Source organism: Ceratotherium simum, chromosome 13, assembly GCF_057802395.1.
Source record: "Ceratotherium simum simum isolate JZ-2026a chromosome 13, ASM5780239v1, whole genome shotgun sequence".
Taxonomy (NCBI): domain Eukaryota; kingdom Metazoa; phylum Chordata; class Mammalia; order Perissodactyla; family Rhinocerotidae; genus Ceratotherium; species Ceratotherium simum.
Genome location: NC_141912.1, coordinates 4,995,855 through 5,019,308, shown reverse-complemented (window position 1 = coordinate 5,019,308; position 23,454 = coordinate 4,995,855). Strand labels below are relative to the sequence as shown.

Sequence of the window (23,454 nt, the reverse complement as noted above, 5' to 3'; positions counted from 1 at the left end):
CTAAGATTTTATAAGGATTCCACTGAGTGGTTGTGGCATAATTATTTAACCCAAACCCTATTGATGAGCATATATTCTGTTTCCAACTTTTCACTATTAGGAACAATTGAGATGACTTTAATTACATATGTATCTTTATTCTCATATCTCCTGTAAGAATTCATTCCTTAAGATGAATCCTTTAATGGAGTTGTTGGGTCCAGGTTTTTAATACTTATTTTGCCAGTTACTGTCAAATTCTCCTCTAAAGTTGAACTCATTTAGACTTCTACCAATATGAGAGATTGCATTTCCTGTTGCCCTCACTGGGTATGAGCCTAAGAATTTAATGTTGCCAGGTCTTCCTCCTACTTGGGCTTGATTCATGAGCCAGAAGGTAAAAGGCAGAAGTTTTGCTTCAAAAGAGAAAAGGGAATGTGGCCATCATGGCCTGGAGAATGCAAAGTCCAGGATTATGGAATTGGATCACTACGTTGAGAGTCCACTGAATTAATTCCCTATTTGTAAATTCTAGACAACATACATCATGGGGCAGTGGCCAGAATATGGGCTTTGCCATACTGAACTGTGTTGGAAGTCTGGTCCTACCCCCACAGGAAGTGTTTCATACTTCAGGCTCCTTATCTATAAAACAGGAATGAAAAGGTCTACGTTGTTGGTTTGGATAGAGAAGACTTAAGTTACAACCCCACAGACACAGATAAGAAAGCTCTTAAACTCTCTCAATACTGAATGAGAGAGGTAAATCACAGAAGCTGATATACAAGTGAGATGATATAAAGTTCAACAATACGCAGAACTAGGAGATATGTTTTAGGACTATGTTTCTGTGAACGAGAAACAAGGGTAAGACTGACACAAAATTCGGGAAATGGTAACCTGGGGGCCAGGCAGACATGACTTGGGAGGACACTGGTCATATTCCAGGTCCCCCGAGGTGTGGTTACACAGGTGTGCATTATTCTTTGAACTGTACAAATGTAGTATGCCCATATGAACATTTCACAAAAAAGATTAAACATCCCATGAGAAACTTAGAGAAATATTTCAAATGTGTTAAGAAATATTAGTTTTATTTAACCAGTTTTCACAGCTGAATATTTATTCTATAAAAACTTTACAGATTGTACAGTTTATATATAGTTCAAACTACTGAACGAAAAAGTAGGTCCCACAGATGCAAAAATACTGCACCAACCAATCCAAGGTAAAGGCTGATTTACACACTGTACAGCTCTCCATGTGGCTGGGAGGTGGTCGGTTCTAAGTATAAACTTTAAAACTGTACAAAAATAAGGTTTTGATTTTATTTCATTCTTCATACATTCAATACAATTGCAAGCTCAGAAGCCTAACTAATAATAGGCGTCTGTAATCATGACTCAGTTCCCACTCCAGAAAGGAATGGGCACGTCTATTTACACAGGGCACTCTTGGACACCAGACTGTACTCAGTATATTGTGGAGACGTGAAAGCAGAGACCAAGAACATTAAATGTCGAATATAAGGTCGTTGTTTTTCCAAAAAGGAGTTTCTGCATTTAATAGTGTGCCAAAAGAATTTTAACTTATTAAATAAAATATATTCTAAGTGAACCTAAAAATTACTTTATAAACATAAAAATACTTTTTTTTGGTGTAATACATCAATCATATCTGCAAATAGAAAACCAAAACTGTATATAAAGTACTATTTCTCACCCAGCAACAAGAAGCACTTATGTAGTTATTTTTCAAAAGGGTCAGAAAAACTATTTAAAACCCACTAAGACTAACTTATAACTTAGATATTCATACTTAAGCTATTCAGTGATTCACTAATACTGCAAAACAAGCTTTCTTCTAGACAGACAGTGGTTTCTTCATGTTAACTGGGTAAGAACTGGACTTACTAAAAAACAGAAGGAGAAATCAATTGATCTCTCAGCGTGAATCTTAAGCATACATTTAGTTTGGGGGTATGTTCATCAGTGAATTTTTCATCAGAAACACTTATCCTAAAAGATAAGTCTTACTTTTGATTTACAATTTTCCATCTCTGAGGTATCTGTACCTTCTTGCAGACAAAGGCAAGTCTCAGATCTTTCTGTATCTCTATTTGGGGCAGGGGAGGTGAGGCTGGCTAATACCTCTTTAGATTCTGTGTTCTAGAAAGAAAAATAAAGAAAACAAACATTATTCCAGACTTTTCTGCCATCCAAACCCAACAAAACATCCTTGTTTTCTTTTTTATACAGTACTAGCCAAAGATAACAAAAATTAGAGCTTCAAAGAGCAGTCTAGAGCCACCATATTACTTTCATACTCGTGTGTAGATTAAGTATAAAATAATGACGTTTGGACAAAGGAGCTTTGTAGTTATTTATTTTTAAGTTACAGTACTTAAAAACTCCTTGATAATAAATAGCTTGGATGTTTCAAGTCCTGCTTCCAAGCGTGAGCTACAAGTGAACTTGTTTCAGGCTGTGACGACGGATTAGGGCAAGTTGGAGCCACAGATGTCCTGCTCAATACAATTCCAGTGTCATCAGCAGGCAGCCTGCCAATCAAAACTCATCGATTTTCCTCTGCAAGTATTTCAACATGGAGTCCATCCCTTGGGCTGAGCCCCAGATTTTCTTCAGCACTTCACACTCCCTCTCATTGGCCTGCTCCAACTCCATCTTCATGTTACAGCGCACGAGGGCTTTGGATTCCTCCAGCACCTGGACCAGACAACAAGCAGTTAGTCAGCAGGGTGTGTCTGCAAGCGCTGGCTCCACTTTGCCCCCAAAATGTATGGAGGCCATGATCAAACTTGAGTAATTACCTGTTAGAAAGGCTACCAGACATTTTTTCACAATACACATCAGGTCTAATATACATATAAAGTATATTTCACACTAGATAATTGGACAAATTCTAGACTTCAAAATGGTTGTCAACCTATTTCAGAAGGGAGCTGTGCTATCTGCACCCTGGTTCTCTCCCAGCATCAAGTCCAGCCGTAGCTGCATGCACTGCTGAGGGCCAGTGTGGACCCTGCACTGGACATCAACTGCTGTGACGCTTGATGGAAACTCTAAGAACACCCAGTGAGGGGATTTTCTAACTAAAATTTAATTTTAATGAGGGTTGTTCACACGTCTAGGGGCTTAGATGGGAGTTATGTCAGGTAATATTAAATAATATTTCATCCTGTAATTTGCTAAATGAAATTTTGTTAGAAGATTGAATATTATCCAGCACATTTATTAAACAAAAACTTAGATCCATTGGGAGACAAAAGAAATGTGATTATATGAAAGGGCTTTGGAAACAGTAAAGAATTACATAAATGTTTTTTGTAGACTTTTATAGGACATTTTAAAGTTACTAAGTCTTGGATCGAAATGCACTCCTTTAATTCTTGGGTATTTGCAAAGGCAAGGCAAGCAGATCTGGAGCAGTGGCTCCATCAGTATCTCACACGAAGGTGGCTGTGCAGGGAGGAGACGTGGGGGACTCAGGAAATACGGTTCAACGTGTGAGCTCTCTGGAGGAAGCGGGCATAGTAAGAAAAAAAAGTAAGAGAACGAATTTGACATACAACTGGATTACACGAGGCAAGTTCCTTAATGCGAACCATGACTTCCTGGGTGAAGGTCCCAGGCCAGAACACCTGGGAGACCAGGCCTTTGCCGCATGCCTCCTGCGCCGTCAGCTTCCGCCCACTGAGCAGCATTTCATTTGCCTGAAAGGAAGAAGAGTTGTGCCGACATGAAAGGTGAGGGGAAGGCGGGCAGGGAAGACCCAACCCGAAAAGTCATCCCTTAAATTCAAACCTGCGCACTGAGAATAAACCACACAAGCTGCAACCTACTAGGCAGATGGGAAGTAACACACCAGCCTGTAACTTTTTAAAAAAAGAACATAGAAGGCTTATTTGACGACGTAATAAAGAATCACATGGAGGTAACCAGGAAATCTAAGTTGGAAAAGGTCCACTTGCTGTTCATTTGACGTTACTGGCATGCCCCCTCCACCTGCCTCCTCCTCCCCATGTCGGCCATCCCCACGCGGGAACTCACTGAACGCATAGAACAGTCTCCTCGGAAACTGAGGCATATGCAAGGCTAGAAAATCCGTCATTTTAGGGATGTGAACCAGTCACAGAACTACGACACAATATTTTCTATATCTGAGAGATGCCAATGGTGACTTGTTCTCAATATGCAGAGACAACGTTCTCAGGGCAGTGAATGTTTCTGCTGGAATGTAACTCAGAGGCACATTTTATGGCTTGGACATTAAAACAAGAAAATATCTAGGACCTGAATGCGTCCAAAATGACCACTATTGTAGTCTGCTTAGGAAGGTCTGACTATGGTTACTTCACATGACTCAACGGAGGAAGTTAACATTTGTTTTTGTTAAAAAAAAAAAATTACATGTATAAATATATATGAAATTGGCTTTAACTTAGTCCTGGATTCTAGATCACTTTTAAGGTCTCAACACAATGTGTGTGGATTTGATCTCATTCAAACAATAGGCTCAGAGATGCTGAAATAAGGAGAAAAGGGGAGAATATGTATCAGACAAAGAAAATTCCCACTATTTTGATGTGACAATTTCCTGTCTGTAGTTTATCTTACATGGTTAACTCTCCTGAAGACTGATAGTCACTAAGAAGCTTCTGGAACTCAGGTAAAACACACTTTTGGTAGGTGGCTTCCTTTTCCAAAAGAGCTAAAATCATTGTTATGAAAGGCCTTAAAGTTATGAATTTGGTCTCTCAGCTGACAGTACCTGTGCTCTTCCTGTAAACACATCGAGATGGTTTAGTGCGGTGAAATGCACAGCTTGGAGAGCATGTAAGTAAAAGAGCTGGCAAAGCAAATGCCTGGCTGATTCACCACCCTTTCAACATAGCCGGAGACTGGAGAACAGGGCCGGGGTACAGGGTACTCACAAGAAGGATCTGCAGGGTTCCTAACACTCACGACTTTGTCCAAGACTTAGCACAAATAACAGGCTGCACCAAAGTGGAGCTCAGAGCCAAGTCCTGGGCAAAGTTGTGAGCGTTTGAAGAGGCTGGAGATATTCTACAAAACCCCTTCTCAGCGAAAAAGTGTAAAATAAACAATGGATTTAGAAATTTGACTTAACCTTACTGTCAGCTGTTAAGATAATTCTTCTAAAGGCAGATCCAAATGCAACGAGAAAGGATGATGGGAACAGAGATGCTGATGAAATGACTTAGTGCATTCCATGCTCTATGGTAATAGAATTTTCGTTTCCTAGTTTGTGTGTCTCTCACTCTCAACATACAGTGAAGACAACACCACAACTAAATCACGTAAGTGTGAAGTATGTTCTCAAGACCAACTTGAACCACAGGATCTTAGCTCGGGTAGTGGACTCAAACCACCTCGCCAGGCCCCTTGTGCCCATCGGGAGTGGGGAGTATTGAAGAGCAAGCATTCTTCATGTATTTCTTCTCCAGCCCCTCGGCAGGGCCCTCTCTGTCCTCCACGGTCACTTTTTTGAACATTATTTCTTGCCATCTGGGGGTCAACTTATAGCCCTACCACAATTCTCTTCCCTCCTTGTCTCTCTTTCATTCCCTTTCCTTGATTCTCCCAGGCCTGCTGCCAGCCAGGCTGGGGCCGGCAGCCCATCAAAACAATCCTCCCCTCCAGTCAGTTAGCTGTCACTGCCACCCATCTTCCTCCTTTCAGAGCCGGGCTAATTCTGTACCTGCTGTCACTGGAGATTCCATCCCTCCTTAGTGTTCTCTATCCAGATGGCTGGATGTGCAGGACAACTAAGGGTGTTTCTGAATTTACCCAAAGTATGAATGGTAGGACTGAGTCAAGGTTGTTAATGTTTCTCATGTAAGCACAGGCAAAGTTGGTTTAAAGTACAGTCATCAAATAAAACCAATAAGAAAAATCTCCTTGGTAAGATTAGTAAGATTAAATACATTCAATTTGAATGAGCATGTTTTCACACATGCAATTTCCAGAAGTTTTTTCTTCTTCTTTTAATTGAGGTAACATTGGTTTATAATGTTATATAAATTTCAGGTGTACACCATTATATTTTGATTTCTGCGTAGACTACATCATGTTCACCACCCAAAGACTAATTATAATCTATCATCACACACATATGCCCAGTTACTCCTTTTGCCCTCCTTCCTCCCCCCTTCCCCTCTGGTAACCACCGATACAATCTCTATGTGTTTGTTTGTTGTCGTTTTTATCTTCTATTTATGAGTGAGATCATATAGTATTTGACTTTCTCCATCTGATTTATTTCACTTAGGATAATACCCTCAAGGTCCAACCAAGTTGTCACAAATGGCTGGATTTCATCTTGTTTTTTGTAGCTGAGTAGTATTTCATTGTATATATATACCACATCTTCTTTATCCATTCGTCCCTTGATGGGCACTTAGGTTGTTTCCAAGTCTTGGCTATTGTGAATAATGCCACAATGAAGACAGGGGTGCATGTATCTTTATGCATTGGTGTTTTTATGTTCTTTGGATAAATACCCAGCAGTGGAATAGCTGGATTGTACAGTAGTTCTATTCTTAACTTTTTGAGGCACCTCCATACTGTTTTCCACAGTGGCTGCACCAGTTTGCATTCCCACTAGCAGTGTATGCGAGTTCCCTTTTCTCCACATCCTCTCCAACACTTGTTATTTCTTGTTAATTGTAGCCATTCTGACAGGTGTGAGGTCATATGTTGTTTTCATTTGCATTTTCCTAATAATTAGTGATGCTGAACACTTTTTCATGTGCCGGTTGGCCATCTGTATATCTTCTTTGGAAAAATATCTGTTCAGACCTTTTGCCCATTTTTTAATTGGGCTGTTAGTTTTTTTTGCTGTTGAGATGGATGAGTTCTTTATGTTTTGTATATTAACCCCTTATCAGATACATGGTTTGCAAATATCTTCTTCCAATTGTTAGGTGTCTTTTAGTTTTGTTGATGGTTTCCTTCGCTGTGCAGAAGCTTTTTAGTTTGATGTAGTCCCATTTGTTTGTTTTTTCTTTTGTTTCCCTTGCCTGGTCAGACATGCTATTTGAAAATATGCTGCGAAGACCAAGGTCGAAGAGTGTACTGCCTGTTTTCTTCTAGAATTTTTATTGTTTTGGGTTTTACATTCAAGTCTTTAATTCATTTTAATTTTTGTGTATGGTGTAAACTACTTTCATTATTTTGCATGTGGCTGTCCAGTTTTCCCAACACCATTTTCCAGCCATTTTAAAATGAGAGGTTTCTAACTTCTACCCAAATAACAGATTTGCTAAGATAAGGTCATTGGGAAATTTATTAGCTGCCATTTTGTTCCAAGATGGCTGACTAAACAAAGGACTACATGCAGACAACCGACAGAAATACCTAATGTGGGCAAAACCATCCAACTGTTTTTAAAACTTTATTGTGTATCCCTCCAGACAAATGAGAAATGCTGGAAGAGAGTGAGGGGAAGACCTCTCTTTGTTTAGCCAAAAACATCTCATTAAGAGATGTGGTGAGGAAACTTGACCAGCCTGAGTGGGAGGGATTGGGAAGCTTCAAACCTCATGGAGGCAACTCAGTGGCCGCTCCCACTTTCTTCCTCGAGCCGGTTTCTACACTCCCCAGAAGGGCTGCTCTCACATGGTAAACTCAGGGTAAGGATCCCAGCCTTCACTGGGCGCTTCTCTAGCATCACACAGCATCAAGACCGAGAGCTGCCACGTTTACAAAGGGGGGCCCATGTTAGCTCTGTGCTCCCCTCTACTCAGGTTCCTTCAGGTGTCAATCACAGAGCCCATGACACTTCCTGAGGGTACAGGCTCACGGGGGTGGTCCTTGAGACAAGACTGTGACTCTGCAGTGTCTGGCACTCCATGAATGTCTATTGGGGACAGGGAGGGATAAACTGGAGAAGAACATCCTTCTCAGCTGACTCAGCTTATGACTACAGCTTAGCTCCAGAGATCTCTCCCTGCAGCAGACACTACAAGGAAAGGACACAGCTGGTTTTACCTGCGTATTCTTCTTATCCAGATAATAGGATCCTTTGTAGCTTATCCTCCTTGCAGAGTTTTGCGTGTACCTAATGGGGAAAACTGAACTTGTTCTCGCCTTGCACCAGGCTGCTGAAAGCTCATATACACCAAAGCTCATGAAAGAAGCTGCATCATGTGGGCAGTCACTTTGGTCACAATGACTCACCTCAACTACATTTATCACTTTCTCTATAGACGTTTTAGTCAAATACTCTGACCAAAAAGTGCAAAATTTACACTGTGTGAAGTGTGAGCTCTCTGCTCTTGCTTTAGAGCAAGCTTTCTCAATCTGGGCCGGATAATTCTTTGGTGTAGAGGCTGTCCTGCAGGTTGTAGGATGTTGAGCAGCACCCTTGGCCTTTGTCCAGTAGCATCTCCTCGGTTGTGACAACCAAAGTCTCTAGACACTGCCACATGCCCCCCAGGAGTGGGGGATGGGGCAAAACGGCCCCCTTTGAGAACCGCCACTCAAGCAGCACCAGAAGATCACAGGAAGCAGCAAAAAGTAATGACTGTTCAAGGCTTGTCCACTGGGGAAAAATACCACAAACCCAAGAGTAGGCCTTCATTTTGTGATGTCTTCAAGCTGTTTATGGATCTTCCTGAGCACAGTGAACTCTAAGACCTCCACCCCTTAGCAGCATTTGGCTCAAAGGCTCCACTTCCAAAACGCCTTTGCCCAAAATGTGTTCAAATGTCAAGTTTGTATAATATTTCCCCAATCTGCTCTTCCTGTGTATGTGCATCGACATCAGACATCTACTTAGGTAACACAATGTGAGAAAACAGAATTCCCATTATTTTAATTTCCTCTAGAGTAACAACTCAAAATGAGCTTAAAATGATTTTACTGATGATGATGATTCCTTACTACCAGAATATGTGGTAACTGTCAGGGGATGCAGCATGGTGAAAACAATAAGACAAAGGACTCAGATGTGCCCCCTCTTCCTCTGTAAAATATGGAGCACCACTTGGGGTGGACACAGATACGCCACCCAGTACTCTCCCTCCAGCCCAGGAAACACTTGCTGCCCAGATGCCAGGAATGCTGCCAGCAGGCAACTTCCGGTGGGAGCTCCTAGGGCAGCCTCACCTAGGACAGGCTCTTCCCTGGGGCTGCCGCATTCAACAATGGAACATAATGGGGGCATCTGGAACAACTGTGGTGGCCACACATGCTCCAGAGCTCCCCATAGGCTCAGCAGGGGAGCACCACAGCTCACGTCCACCCTCTGCCCAATCCTGCCTCCTCCCTGCCCTGACGGAGGTTGACACACGTCCTGCCTGCCAAAATCCATCTCAGTCTCTGCTTCCAGAGAAACTAACTTGTGACAGGTGGGAGTGGGAGAGAAAGCGGTGATGAGAAGGATTTTGGAGTAGGATCACTCCCCAGCTGGCTGCCAACGAGGATCCTCTCACAGGCTAGGTGGAGCACCCACAGCATCCAGCACAGGTGGCGATCCAAGGGCTAAAATTCTTACAGGTGATGGGATAGTAATTGCTAGTCACCACTGATACAAGCAGAGGGGCTCCCGGGCAGCAAGATTGTATAGCAAGAAAGCTGAGACCCAGGACTTACTAGAGTGGCCAAGCTCCAGACAAGGTTAACAACTCACCCAGGGAAGGTCTGTTAGGCTGTGCAGGGGAGGAGGAGGAGGGGGAGGAGACCCTTCAACTTGGTATGGGGACGTCTGAACCCCAAACTCCTCTGAGCCTGTAGAAATGGCCCACCTGTCCCTATTAAGAACAAGCGCTGCCCCTTTGCTTGAAGACAATACAGACCACTCTCTCTACAAGATGGCATTGCTTCCCTTAAGCCCTGTTCCATCTCCTCTCCTGGCCATCAGGCCTGTAATTTACCTCCTCCCCCAGCAGAGCTGCATGACCCAGCAAGAATGCACTGGTGGGAACTGGGAGAAGACGTGGGACTGAATTCTAAGGGTGTTTGACCCAGGTTCAAAGGGACAGGGGGGTTCACTGATTTGGGAGCTCTCCCGAGATATGAGATTTAACACCCTGGCAGGTGTGCCAGGAAATGGTGTGACCTCACCACTGGGATGGCTCCTAGAAGCATGGAGACAATGATGGCCCAGGCTAAGTGAACCTGAAATGCCAGAGGGAGGATCGCATGCAGACTCCTGAGGTCTGGAAGAAGGCTGTGCTATCCATAACAGAGAAGAATGTGCCTTTTAAAAAATAATTCTGTAGTGCTCACTGTCCCCTGGCAGAGACAGAATGCCCGGCCACGGGACACCAAGTGACCACACATTGGAATGTCCATCACCAGCTGAGTTCTATCAGGCCCACCAAGGAGTAAGGCCAGGCAGGGCCTGTGGCAGATGCACTGCTGGAAATCAGGCAGAAACACCGGAGGGCACAGGCGAGCTGCATGAGCAGGTGGCCCAGGCCCCATGTCACCCACCACTGGGACACCAGTGCCCTGCATCAGCTCACACCTGCAGCTGTATGGGGGATTCCTTATGAGCAAGCTTGGTTTATGGGTAGGCTGGCTCAGTGTGTGGGTGTACAAGCTGAAATGTGATGGCAACTTCGCTGGAGCCCTCCTCAGCAGTGGCTTGAGAAGACTGGAGGAGGGAAAATGCTCTCAAGTGGGAGATGCACCTGGTCATCCACCTGGTGTAAGAGCAGTGGATCCAAGTGAGAATGCAGAGACTCAGGGCAGCAGTGAAGGGCCTGGCTGGCAGGTCACAGGCCTGGAAGATTGGGGAGATGGAGGTCTGGGGTAGAAGCGTGTGGATGGATGACTGGGAAACTGTGTACACTGCTGTGTCACATCAGTGTCCACCAGAGAGCATCCACTACGAAGAGGAATTAAACAGCTATGCAAGACAGCTGACACTGGCCAGTCTCGGTCATTGGCCACCCCAGTGCTGGCACGACAAGACACGTGAACAGAGTGGCTGAGGTGTGAGACATGGACCTCAACAGCTTATTAAGCTTCTTAAAGCTGATTTAGCTACTGTTGCCTCTGGATGTCCAGCCTGCCAGCAGGAGACACCAATGCCGGGCCACCTGCTTGGCATCCTTCCCGAGGAGACCAGCCAGGTGGCACCTGGCAGCAAGTCGACGGTTTTCACAGGAACAGAAGCTTTCCCTGGGTCTGGGTTTGCTTTCCTGCCCGCAGGTCCTCAGGCAGCACCACTGAGGCTTATGGAGTGTCTGGTTCACTGGCATGGGATGCCACAGAGCACTGTGCCAGACCAGAAGACCCCTGCACAGCAAAAGGGGTGCGGGAGTGGGCCCTTGACCACGGCGTCCTCTGGTTGAGTGATATTCGACACCTCCAGAAGCTGCTAGTCCGATGGAGTACTGGGATCGCCAGAAGTGTAGGTGGGGCCCTAGTTGGAAGGTGTGCTCCATGAAGATGGGCACTGTCTTCTCATTCACAGTATATACAGGGCATCAAAGACCTTGATATGGTACTATGTCTGGGAAACAAGGGGTGGAAGCAGGAATGACTGCACTTACCACCCCTCTCAATGATCCTCTGAGGGACACTGTGCTCCCTGTCCTCACAACTCAAGACTCTGCTGATCCCAGAGGTGACACGCTTCGCCAGCAGACACAGCAAGGCGCCCAATGAACTTAAAGCCACAACTGTTGCTTGGGCACTTGGTGTCCCTGAGCCGAGGCTCAGAAGGCAAGGAGGGGACCATCCCTCCTGTCAGAAGTTGGAGGGCTGCTGCTTCACAGTGCGAAAGGAGGGGATGTGTGGAGCCCCAGGGCCTGCTGGACGCCTGTTGGTCCTCCCCTGCCCAACTGCAGCTGTAAATGTTCAAGTACAGCAACTTGGGCCTGAGTGGGGCATAGTGCCCAGGCCTCAGGCCCCTCTTTTACATTTCTGTGTTTTAAACTATTTTACACTTTCTGTTTTAGGAATAAGTTTAGACTTAACGGGAAGATTATAAAAGCAGCACAGTAAACCCTTCACTTAACTCTCCCAAATGTTATCATCTTATATAACATCTTACAATGATCAAACCAGAAAATGACCACTGATACAAGTCCTATGACCTTGGCACTTTGGAAGAGCACTGCTCAGTATCTGTACCCTGTGCCGCAATCTGGGCTTGTCTGGCATTCTCTCAGGATCAGTCTAAGGGGATGAACGTTCGGCAGGACTGGGCAGAGCGATGCTGCATCACATCAGGGTGAACTGCGGCCGACAGGTCTGAGTTCGGGTGAACTCTGATCACCCAGGAAGGTGGTGCTGCCAGGCTCCTCCGCCATGGAGTCTACTTCCCATCACAGTAACGAGAGGACACAAATATCCTTTCCTCATCATACCTTTACCCACTAACTTGACCACCCAGTGGTTCCTGTCACAACACTTATCACCAGCTAATCCTCCCTTTCTCAGTATCCCCCGAGAGGCCCCCTGGAAGCTGGAGGAGCTCACCCCAACACCTGTATGAAAAGGCAGATCTAAAGGGACAAGGGGTGGACTGTGGTGGACACAGGGATGTGCTGTTGAGACCCCCTCCAAGGGAGGTCTTGCTGCCCAGCTGCCGGTAGTGCCGTCAGCAGCCAGCCATCAGCTCCTGTGGGGACACCCTCTGCAGCAGGGAGCCATCTGGTCTACGGGCCCAAGGCTCTTCCCGGGCAGCCCACACACAGTGACAATAGGAACACGCAGACATAGAGGAACCAGCCATTTTGGTCCACTGTGGGACAACTGTGACAGGCCATGTATGTTCTGGGGCTCCCCAGGGTGTGGCTGAAGCTTCGTTAGTGCCTGCTTCAGTTCAACTTCTCCCTCTGTCCAGCCCTATCTCCTCCTGGCCCTCGAGCAGGTGTTGCCTACCTAATATCTCTCCCAGATGCCAAACTCTGTCTTAGTGTCTGCTTCTGAAGATCCCAACCTGAGACCCTACCTCTTGCCTTACTTGAAGGAAAAAGGAATGCAACATGTTTCACTGCATGATAAGTCACAAGCTATAATACAAACACAAACTACTGTTATGGATGGATTAAACAGTTAAAAAATAAAACTCCACAATTACATGGGGAAAACTCTTATCCTAAGCCACTTGTTTCCTCGTGGCTTTCTCTTAAAAGAGCAGCTTTTAGGCTATCAGGTAAAGAATCTTTTGATTGTAAATTCTGTTGTTTGGGATACAAACTGAGTATTTAACTAATAGTGGATATCAGTGTTAATTAGGCAGAGATATCGATTCCTCATTGAATGAGGTCCTTCTATAGGAAATGATGCAAAACAGTGTCAATAAACATTCTAAGAACCAAAAAATGAAAACCTTCTATGATTTCATGAGTCAAGAATATGGGTTAATGAACAAGAATTGAATTACAAGTGCATTTTGATGGGAAGTCTCCACAGAATGACACCCTGAATATATTTAGAAAATAACCAAACTAAATTTCTTCAGGAAGTTTTCTAGAATGTTTTAAAAAGAGGTACTCACAGATGCTCCTCCCATAATCTTGGGAAACATAACAGTGGAACAGCCATCTGGACTCTGTCCGAAGGTAGTATAGGGTGTTTGAAACCAAGCCTTTTCATTGGCCCAAACCACATCACAAAGAGGCAATATGGATGCTCCTAGTCCAATGGCTGGGCCATTTACTGCTACAATAATAGGCTTCTTAAACTGAATGAAAGTATTCACGAAGTTTCTAAAATGAAAAATAAATGAAAAATTACTCAAAACATTGTGTATTTGAGCAACAGAAAAATCCACTATTATGGACTTCAATTAACCAAGATGTAAACTCTGGAAATCATTAAGAGTTGAGACTACTTGAAGGCTTTCTCCCAGAAATCCATGTGGACCAAGGATTTATTTACTGCATGCTGTAAAGGCTTACAGATACCCTGGATGCCAGGTTGGAAGTGGCTGTCGCCACAGGACCTACATGAAGATTACCGGTAAAATACAGCCAGAGGCTGCTCTTGTATTTGTGGCTAGCTCTTGGGCTCTACGACTAATACGTCTTTCTCTTCGCTCTTTCTTCCTTTTAAGACATAAGGAGCCCAGTAAACACTATGGGCTTCAGAGGACCAATCTAGAAGCTCTCCCAGAGAAAATGTGGCATGGGGCCTACTGAGACTGCCTGGTGTTGAGCAAGGACTAGTGGACTGCGGTCAGGAACCATGGGGTCTGAGTCTGGACTTGGTGTGTGATTTCAGACAGCTCACCGATTATTTGGAAACTATAGATAATTCCTGGGTTGATCCAGAACTAGACTGAATGGCTTGAGGGATGCAGAGACCTGAAGCTTACAGGCTGGTTTAAGACATGAGTCCAAACAAGAACAGCAAACACCAGAGACACGCGCCTACACTCCACTTTGTATGCCACTGTGTGCTGTGGAATACAATCAGAGCAGGATTGCAAAGGAGAGTAAGACTAGGGATAGGGCAGCCTTCACAGAGGATGTGGATTTTTACAAAACCCAGCCAACGCTATTTTTGGATTTGTTTTGGGACCAGGCTGGAAAAGTAGGCTGCTTTTCAGTCTAGGGTGGGTTGATGCCACACCATACTGGGAATGTACAGCTTCTTCCCACCACTAGTATCTAATTTTATGTTCAGAGGTTGTTTCTTGCTATGATTTAACATGGTGCAGAAACGGACAAACACACACCAAAATAAACACAAGATAATTCCTTTAAGGCAGTCTGAGTTCTAGGTCAGAACTACAGAATTCTAAATTCTAAACTCGACCCCCATCTTTAGTACTGAAAAGAACAATCTGGGCACTCTCTGTAATTCAGCAATTTAAAAGCTAGAGCATTCTGTTCAGATTATCTCTGTAAATCATGCTTCAGCATCTTAGGTAAGTCTCCCCTCCTCCCCAAATACTGACATGAAGGGCCATGTATTTTTTTGGAGGAGGGCAGGTTAGGGAAGAGTGGAGAAGTGTGAGAGTGTCTGCGTGTGTAAAGAAGAGGGGAGAGGAGGGATGCAGAGTTTGGCAGCCTGCAAGCCTAGCTCCAGGGACTGTTCTCAAAGGCACCCCACAGTCAGCACGCAGACCTCAGGCAGAGCTTAGCTGGCTCCCAAAACACCCCCAAGGTTTGTGGGATCTTCCCATGGAGTGAGAATTAACTCACTCAAATGAATGAGCTACACTAGGACTTTCTAAAGTGAGAGAGCCTGAGGCATTGTTGGAAAAGATCACGCTGGGTTTTAATGAAACAGTCAGAGAAGCTTTTAAATAGGTTTTTGAAATAATCATAGATAATTTACATGAAGCTACTGCAGTTGTGCCACGTTTTGAGGATTTTGGGTCAATGACACATGATGGAAATACATTTTCGATGCTCAGTTACTGATGACTCTTGAAAAGGTAACTGCTGAATTGTTCCCATGACATAAAGCAGACATTTTCAAAACGCGTCTCCCTGGGCGTCCTGGCACAGCTCCGCTTCCATTGCCTCACAGGAATGGGGGCAAAGCAGAAATGGCTCCTGTGCTAACAACATCTGGAGATCACGGATGGGATGGCAGATTAACATGAACGGAATGATCAGAACAGTGTAACAATAAAGTGATTCTAGAGAGAAATGGTAAAAGGAATTAATTACTCCAGGTAGCAGCGTTCCCTCTCATGTTATATGTTTGTATAAAAGAAAAAAATCTGCTTCTAAAATAGATATTGCAAAATCCAAGCTTGGATTTTTAACAGGGTGAAGAAATTGTTTGGAATTGAGTTTTTTCCCCCTAAACAGATGATTTTATTTTTATTTTGCCTGGGATGATAACTTAATCTGAAACCCGTGGCTGTTTCTGGGAGGAGTATGAGTGAAGACCATCTTCCCCTTTCAGAGGACACAACCTGGCCATTCTGATGTGGGACTGTGCCAGAAACGAGCATGGTCCACAGAGAAATTCATTTTGTTTAAAAAAACAAACGAAACACTTCATAGAAATGCTTTTCTGTTTAGTAGAAACTTCCCAGAGCCACAAAGCTTTGTCACGTGAGCTGCACGTTGAGCCACATGCTACAGGCGGGGAGGCAGGAGCTGCCTTCAGGCCTGGGCTGAAGCTCTCAGGAGCCTGGCAGTACAGGAGGGCCTGTCTGTCTGCCACTTTTGCTGAGCATAAAGCAAGTATATTTTAAAATTTAAAATCAAAACAAATGAACATCCAGATGTGCTCAATGTACCACACTGAATTTAAATTTCAGTTTCCTCTGACTTATCTGTCAGTTGAGTGGAAGACTGTACTGGGTATGGCAGGAAAGGAAAGAGATTATATTTTCTACAAAATTAGCTTAAAAAGACTTATTAAACAAAACCAAAATGATATCTATTCTTTGAAGAACATTTACTACTTTACCGGCATCACCAAAAAGTTAGAAAATCACATAAGCACGACAGTCTAGGAATTGCTGAGGGGACACGAGGCACTGGGATCTGTGGTTTTAATAGCCAGCTCACTGACCTTTTAGTTGCGTCCTCTTGTCACCATGACTGTGGTGAACAGGACTGAATGGGGAAGGGGTCAGGCTCTAGGGGATGGTCACTCACTCGCTGTGTTCTCCCCCCAAATCCCTGCTGGTCTCGTCTCACTCGTGGTGGCAGAAGATGCCCCCTGCTGGGGAGAGGAGGCTCTTGGCCCTTCAGACACAAAGCTGCAGCTACCGGTTCCCGCAGACTTCAAAAGCCTAATCTTATAAGCTGATTCATAATAATTTTGTTCTTATCACTAATGTGAATATTTTTATTACCATTAATCTGAAAACTGGTTATCACCAACAATCCTGATAAAGGAATTAGCTGCATAGATACCTGATGATCTAATGTTTAATCTTCTTATTTCCCACTTTTCTTTTGGAAACTTGCTACAATGACATTCTTTGCCCCAAAGTTTTAAGGAATTCGAGACAAGACACCACAGAAACAAAAAATATACATAGTATTAGCTTTATGTGTATAAGCCAATCTTATACGTATAAAAATTAATTTAAATGCAAATGAGCAAGAGTAAAGGTTAAATGAATCTGGTGTAATTAATTATTTTCTGGATCCTGCCATTAAGAAAAATTCACACTGACAAAAATATATTCATTTAAAGAAGAACTAAGTTGGTTTCCCTAACGCAGGATTTGGCTTTTTCTTAGAATACCAATTCAGCTTTTTGTGGAGAGCAAGGAGAGTAGCTGGGAGTGGAAGGGTTTGGAGAAGAAACGGGAGTGGGCAGCTGATGAAAATAAACATTTAAAGTTACCTAAAAGTTCAACAAATGAGATCTCTCTCTCTTCTGTTTTTTCTAATCCCACACTATAAGCCGTAGCCACTGTCAAGGGCAATTCAACACCAGAGGATTGGGCTGGACTAGGGCTGAGGCACCAACAGGATTCAGTGGTGAGGCTGAGGGAAATGTCCAGGGGGCAGAAAGTAAGCCAGAACTGAGGAGGTAGAGGGGCGGAAATCCTATTTTCTTATTACAGCAGAGCTCCCAAATCACAATATTATGTGTCAAGTCAGTGTGATCTTACAGAAAACATACGAAATCACCATCTGAGGCATAACAGTTTGTATCTAAAAAATTAAAATTAAATTTGTGTATTTCATCATGAAAGGATGGGATGGGTTAATAATTAGGAATATCTGCAAGTTGTCTTAGAGGTACTGACAATCTGTCAAAGAATTATGTGCACTGATCAAGCAGTTTAATTTGAAATTGAATAACAAGATGGTCCCATCTACTACACTACATGTTTGAAACTGCTCAGAAGATCAGAAATAATACTTAATAAAATCAGATTATAAAATTTCAAACTATTTTTAAAAAAACAAAATAGTCTACAAACTACTCTAAATAGTCTAAAACTGGTGATGTTCAAAGATTAAGGAATAGATAACCTGCTGTATGCATATATGCATGCATGTGTATACAGTATGAGAAAAGATATTAATTTTGAAAATGATTAATAATGTTATAAAAGGCCAAGGGGATGCTCTATAACCCCCAGGTGTGGGACTCCAGCATCCACCAGAACTCAGAACTCTCTTGGGAGGAGGGAGAGGGAGAGGGAGAGGGGAGGGGAGGGGAGGGGAGGGGAGGGGAGGGGGAGGGGAGGGGAGGGGGAGGGGGAGGGGAGAGGGAGAGGGAGAGGGAGAGGGAGAGGGAGAGGGAGAGGGAGAGGGAGAGGGAGAGGGAGAGGGAGAGGGAGAGGGAGAGGGAGAGAGAGAGGGAGAGAGAGAGAGAGAGAGAGAGAGAGAGAGAGAGAGAGAGAGAGAGAGAGAGAGATGTCCGCCCCACTCTAGACCCACCAAAACAGAAGTGCCCCCACCAATCTCGAGGTACATCCAGCCATGTGCCCCCAAGGTCAGTGCTTAGGGTCTCAGCCACTTGGAGCCCAAAGTAGCTCAACTTCAACTCTCCAAATATCTGGGGATTTTGGAGAAGATCTAACCAACTTCACTGCCATCTGCAAGTCTGCATCCCTAAGTTTCCATCGTTCTGTAAATGATGAAGGCATTCACAAAGGGTTCTTGGGATTACTGAGGGATATGTCATTTCAGGGAGGGGCGGGGCAGTTCATTGGTCTTTCTGGTTGGTGACTGGGTTTCATTCACTTTAAATAAAATTAATCTCTGAAAAAACAGATATTTTTAACTATACTTACAGTGCTTAGCATGAAAAGTGAGGGATATAAACAAAATATGTACCTGGATATGCTTAACCAGAATTGTGTAGTTCTAGGGAAAGCTTTTTACACTGTTATGATATACCAGCGCAAAGTCCAAAAACAGAGAAAATGGAAATATATAAAGTTATACTGTTAAACAAAAGAAGCAAGTTGCAAAATAACACACAGTATTAATTCCATTTATTTAACAGAACTAAAAATAAATCTCTATTATTTGTGTGTCTGTATGGAATACATACTTGAAAATGTTTAGAACAAGGCTGGGGAAGACATAACGAATGAGCAGTGGACACCTTGGAGGGAGGGGGTTGAGAGAAAGGGAACTTTTACTTTTCCTCTTTATTATCTAGTTTTGTGTGTCGTTGGAACTGAGGATGACCTTCAACAAGAATGTGTACTGCTTGTACTAAAAAAACTTTTTATGTGATGTTATGGAAGTAGCTTGTCATAAAGCTTAGTGAATTTATTTTATAGTTAAGCAAATGGTAAGTTATGATGTGAAAGAGAGCGGATCTTTATTTAAGGGTTGAAGACAGAACACACTCATAGAACAAATAAAGGAAACTTGGGCTACACGCTATTGCATACTCTCATCATTCGAACATTCCCTGAGCACTTGCTGGGTTTGAGCCAGCCTTGAAATAAGTTATTTGCTCAAGGCAAGTAGTAATTTATGCCAGGCCCACAGAAAAGGCAGATGATTTAATTAATTTTGCCACTAGTGTCTCTCGGTGGAAGGAGACAGACATTTTGTTTGTAAGGCTTGTTGAAGCCTGTTCTATCGGGCATTGGCACACTAAAAGCAAAACACTCAACCAACGTTTAAACAATACCATTTATGCATACCTGATAGCTTCCGCCATTTTAGTGCTTTCTCTTTTTCTGTCATCTGTTAAACGCCGTATAAAATAAATAAAGTCGAGGCCACAGCAGAAGACGCTGCCCACGGCGCTGAGCAGCACGAGCTTGCTGTCGTCAGCGGCGGCCGTGCTCAGGGCACTCTGGACCTCCTTCATCACCTGCAAGTCACCAGAAGTTAAAGTGGCAAAGAGCACTCCTGGTAAGAATGCTACGAGCACTGGATTACTGGATAATCTGGATCTGCACAAAGTGCATTTACGGTCTGACACCGTTCCCTATGACTACCACAATTTAAAATTGTTCGCAGACTTCTTATCTTCTCTAACGAGAGACTGGGAATGCTGGGGACAGAGTATAATTACATAACTGATTATGAAGAGAGTATAATTAGAAAGACGTGTGAATCTAAGTTACCTTAATATTCTAGTCACTGTGGCTCTCGGGAGGTCAGGCAACTTACATGGTATATCCACCTGGTGTTTCTACAGTTTGGACAGCAGGTGGCACATTCAACCAGATGAAAGAAACCAGTCAGTTCCTTTTTTTTTTTTTTTTTTTTATTAACACCAGCCCACCACACCTGGGACAGAAACCCCGCTAGCTGCGTGCAGAAAAGTATTAAGTACAAGCACATTAACATGGAGGAGTAGTTTTAGAAGGGCACAAAACCATTTAAAATGATCTCTATGAAGCATTTACAAATCACCGATGAAGGGACTCGAGTCCAAAAATGTACTGGGAACCAACCCTGGTTTGTCATGTGACCCTGGCCAGACACACAAACTTGCTGTAGTTTGGTTTTCTTGTCTGGAAAAAACTGGACCTAGTTGCTCACAAGTGGAAAATAAATAACTACTAGAATTTAAAATTTTAAGTAAGGTGCAATGCAGGTTCAACTATTTCCGATTTTAGATACTTCATAGAATTAGTTGTCGAACCTTTGCAAGCATCAGTTTCCCTCGATCCTTGAAAGCTAACTTTACCAGGTACTATCAGCAACGAACATGTGCTGAAATCTCTATAGCTGTAAGCTCCACTCTGATGCTGAACAGTGACTAGGAAAGATGGTACAATATCCTGAAGGGGTTGGGACCCAAGCACTTTAATCTTGTCTGAACAAAGAACCCTCCTGAGAATCTGATGAAAGCTAAAGAAAAGCGTGTGCGCACACACATTTTATATGTGACCTCAGGGAGGCTCCCTGGATTAAGACCTCCTGACCCAGAGGTGAAGGAGGATGCAGGCACAATTACCACCTCCCCCCGTGCAGAACTCTGCCTCCCATCCCAGCCCACACCCTTGAGAATGAAGATGGACACTCACACACGCATACTGTCCCAACTCTCCTGCAGTCACAAGTCTTAGAGGGAGCAAGACTGCAAACCTCCTCTGCTTCCTGCCTTCTGGTGGGCACTGAGATGGCCCAGAAGGAGAGTTAGAAAGAGTACAAAGAAGAGCGCCAATTTGGCCAGCAGGCCGGGAAAACAAGCACGTAGAGAAACAGGAAGCACAAATCAGCTCAAGGAACGTCTCTCACCTCTGGATTTAGTGAGTTATTCTCTGATGATTTTGTTGATAACAAGATGTGGGTGAAGCCATCCTGCTTCCTGACGACAATATCTCTGTATCTGTAGGCACTTTCTGTTTGCCTCACACTGAAACGCAACCGCTTGTCGAAAGGCTGGTCTCTTCTGTCGTCAATAAATTTCCTTTTCCCAGCTGTCACTCCTGTAACAGATGTCTGTATGTTGGTTGTTCCATTGGCTGTTAACGCGTCCATAAACGGAGATGTACCTGCCAAGAGTTTGAAATCACAGTGGTCCGTGATGTCCTGCTACCAATTCACTACCCGGTGCCATCTTTGAATTAGGTAAAAATGTTCACTACAAATCCAGGATTTAATGTATTAATGCAGGAACCTTAAAAATTAGAACCTTTGGAAAGTCTACTTTTTTTTTTTTTTGTGAGGAAGATCAGCCCTGAGCTAACATCCGTGCTAATCCTCCTCTTTCTGCTGAGGAAGACCGGCTCTAAGCTAACATCTATTGCCAATCCTCCTTTTTTTTTTTTTTTTTTTTTTACCCCCCAAATCCCCAGTAGATAGTTGTATGTCATAGTTGCACATCCTTCTAGTTGCTGTATGTGGCACACACGGCCTCAGCATGGCCGGAGAAGCGGTGCCTCGGTGCATGCCCGGGATCCGAACCCGGGCCACAAGCAGCGGAGTGAGTGCACTTAACTGCTAAGCCACGGGGCTGGCCCAGGAAAGTCTACTTTTAAAGGCACTTGTTTTTCTTCAAAGTCTGACAAGGAAATCACCCTCTTGCTCTATCTTGCCTAAGAAATAAAGATGGAAAGGTACTTGCTGAAAAGAAGCTACAAAATTTGAGACTTTTGAAGAATGGAGTTAAAAGAGAATGGGTCTCACAAGCTGAAAGAAAAAAGGAGGGCTGGCCCTGTGGCTTAGCGGTTAAGTGCACGCGGTCCACTGCTGGCGGCCTGGGTTCCGATCCCGGGTGCGCATCGACGCACCGCTTCTCCTGCCATGCTGAGGCCGCGTCCCACATACAGCAACTAGAAGGATGTTCAGCTATGACATACAACTATCTACTGGGGCTTTGAGGGAAAAATAAATAAATAAAATTAAAAAAAAAAAAAAGAAAAAAGGAAATTGATTCAATCGACTTGTACGACAGGCGATGCACCCATCTATTTCTAGTGGTCTATGGAGTGGGGCCACAGCCACCACTGCAGACACTGCCCCCTCGTGGGGCACTCGAGACGCTCAGGGGTTCTTTCTTCTGATGCCCTGGGACGTGACTACTTACATTGTCTGTCCACTGATCCTAGTTCTATGTTTTCAAATAGTCTTTTAAATAGCTGAAGACAGCTCTCTTTCCTGCCACATAAAATGTTCCGCTACCTTTCCCTCCTGTGTCAGCTCCTCAACATCAACCTGGTTGCTGTATTTCAATCAGTCTTAAAGATATGGTCTCCTGAACTTAACATTTCTTATTATATAAAGTCAAGAGTTTCATTTAATACTTTCCTCGAGTTACCAAGATATGTCAGGGTAAGAATCCAAGTATTAAGGTAAATAATTATCCTATTTATATGAATTGTCTAAGTACTGTCTAAGCTGGTAATGAATGTACAGAGCCTTCGCGTAGGGGAAGAAAGGGAAAGAAATGTAAGCAAACTGGATTAGGCTTTGCTAATAAAATTAGCAATGACAGAAGTTTTCTGAAGGGAAGAACATGATTAATTATGGGTCAGAAATATTTCTTCTAAAGTGAAAGAAAATAAGCCAAAGCCACCAGAAAAGACTCATGAAAGGACATTTAGAGAAGTCAATCGTCTTGGTCAAACAATTTGACTTTCATTTAATTGGCAGAAATATTTTGGAGGGTTTTTTAAAAATAAATTCAATTTTTTGAAATTTTGGAAGAGGTTATAATACACATATATGGCTCAAGAATCCAAAAATATAAAAAGATACACGGCCAAAGGCCTCCCACCACCCCAACCCCCCAATTTTCCCAGTACCCCTGACCCTCCAGTTAGCCACAGTTCTGGTTTCCAGGGATCCTTCCAGAGTGTTTTTATGTATAATACAAGCAAATAAGGATATAAATGTTTCTCCTTCACCACCTCCCCCTTTTAACAAACACAAATGGTAGTATACCAAATGTAGCGTTTTGTTATATTTGACAGTATCTTAGAAATTGTTGTCTATCAGGTCATAGCTTCCTTATTCTTTTGTAAGACTGCACAGCAGTCCACTGAATGGATGCTCTATAATTCATTTACCAATCCACACTGCAATAAACACTGATATTCAGTGATTTTTTTGATATTAACAATGCTGTAACGCATAACCTTGGCTTATGTCTTTCCAATGCTGGCAAATCT

At 43.6% G+C, this 23,454-nt stretch overlaps 1 protein-coding gene across 4 annotated transcripts in view; it reads right to left on the bottom strand.

Annotated features, from left to right (window-relative positions):
• Positions 1-1,052: 1,052 nt before the first annotated feature.
• CDYL (chromodomain Y like) overlaps positions 1,053-23,454 on the bottom strand; it is a 186,046-nt gene continuing 163,644 nt past the window's right edge. For 2 of the 4 annotated variants that reach the window (XM_087437939.1, XM_087437940.1), the window contains exons 3-7: positions 21,080-21,336; positions 19,528-19,700; positions 13,483-13,693; positions 3,569-3,712; positions 1,053-2,705 (exon numbers count right to left, since the gene is read on the bottom strand). In XM_087437939.1, the coding sequence (XP_087294065.1) occupies positions 2,547-2,705; positions 3,569-3,712; positions 13,483-13,693; positions 19,528-19,700; positions 21,080-21,336 (944 nt within the window). In that variant the 3' untranslated portion in view covers positions 1,053-2,546. The remainder of the gene's footprint in view (positions 2,706-3,568; positions 3,713-13,482; positions 13,694-19,527; positions 19,701-21,079; positions 21,337-23,454) is intronic. The other 2 variants (XM_087437941.1, XM_087437942.1) reach the window with 2 other exon arrangements.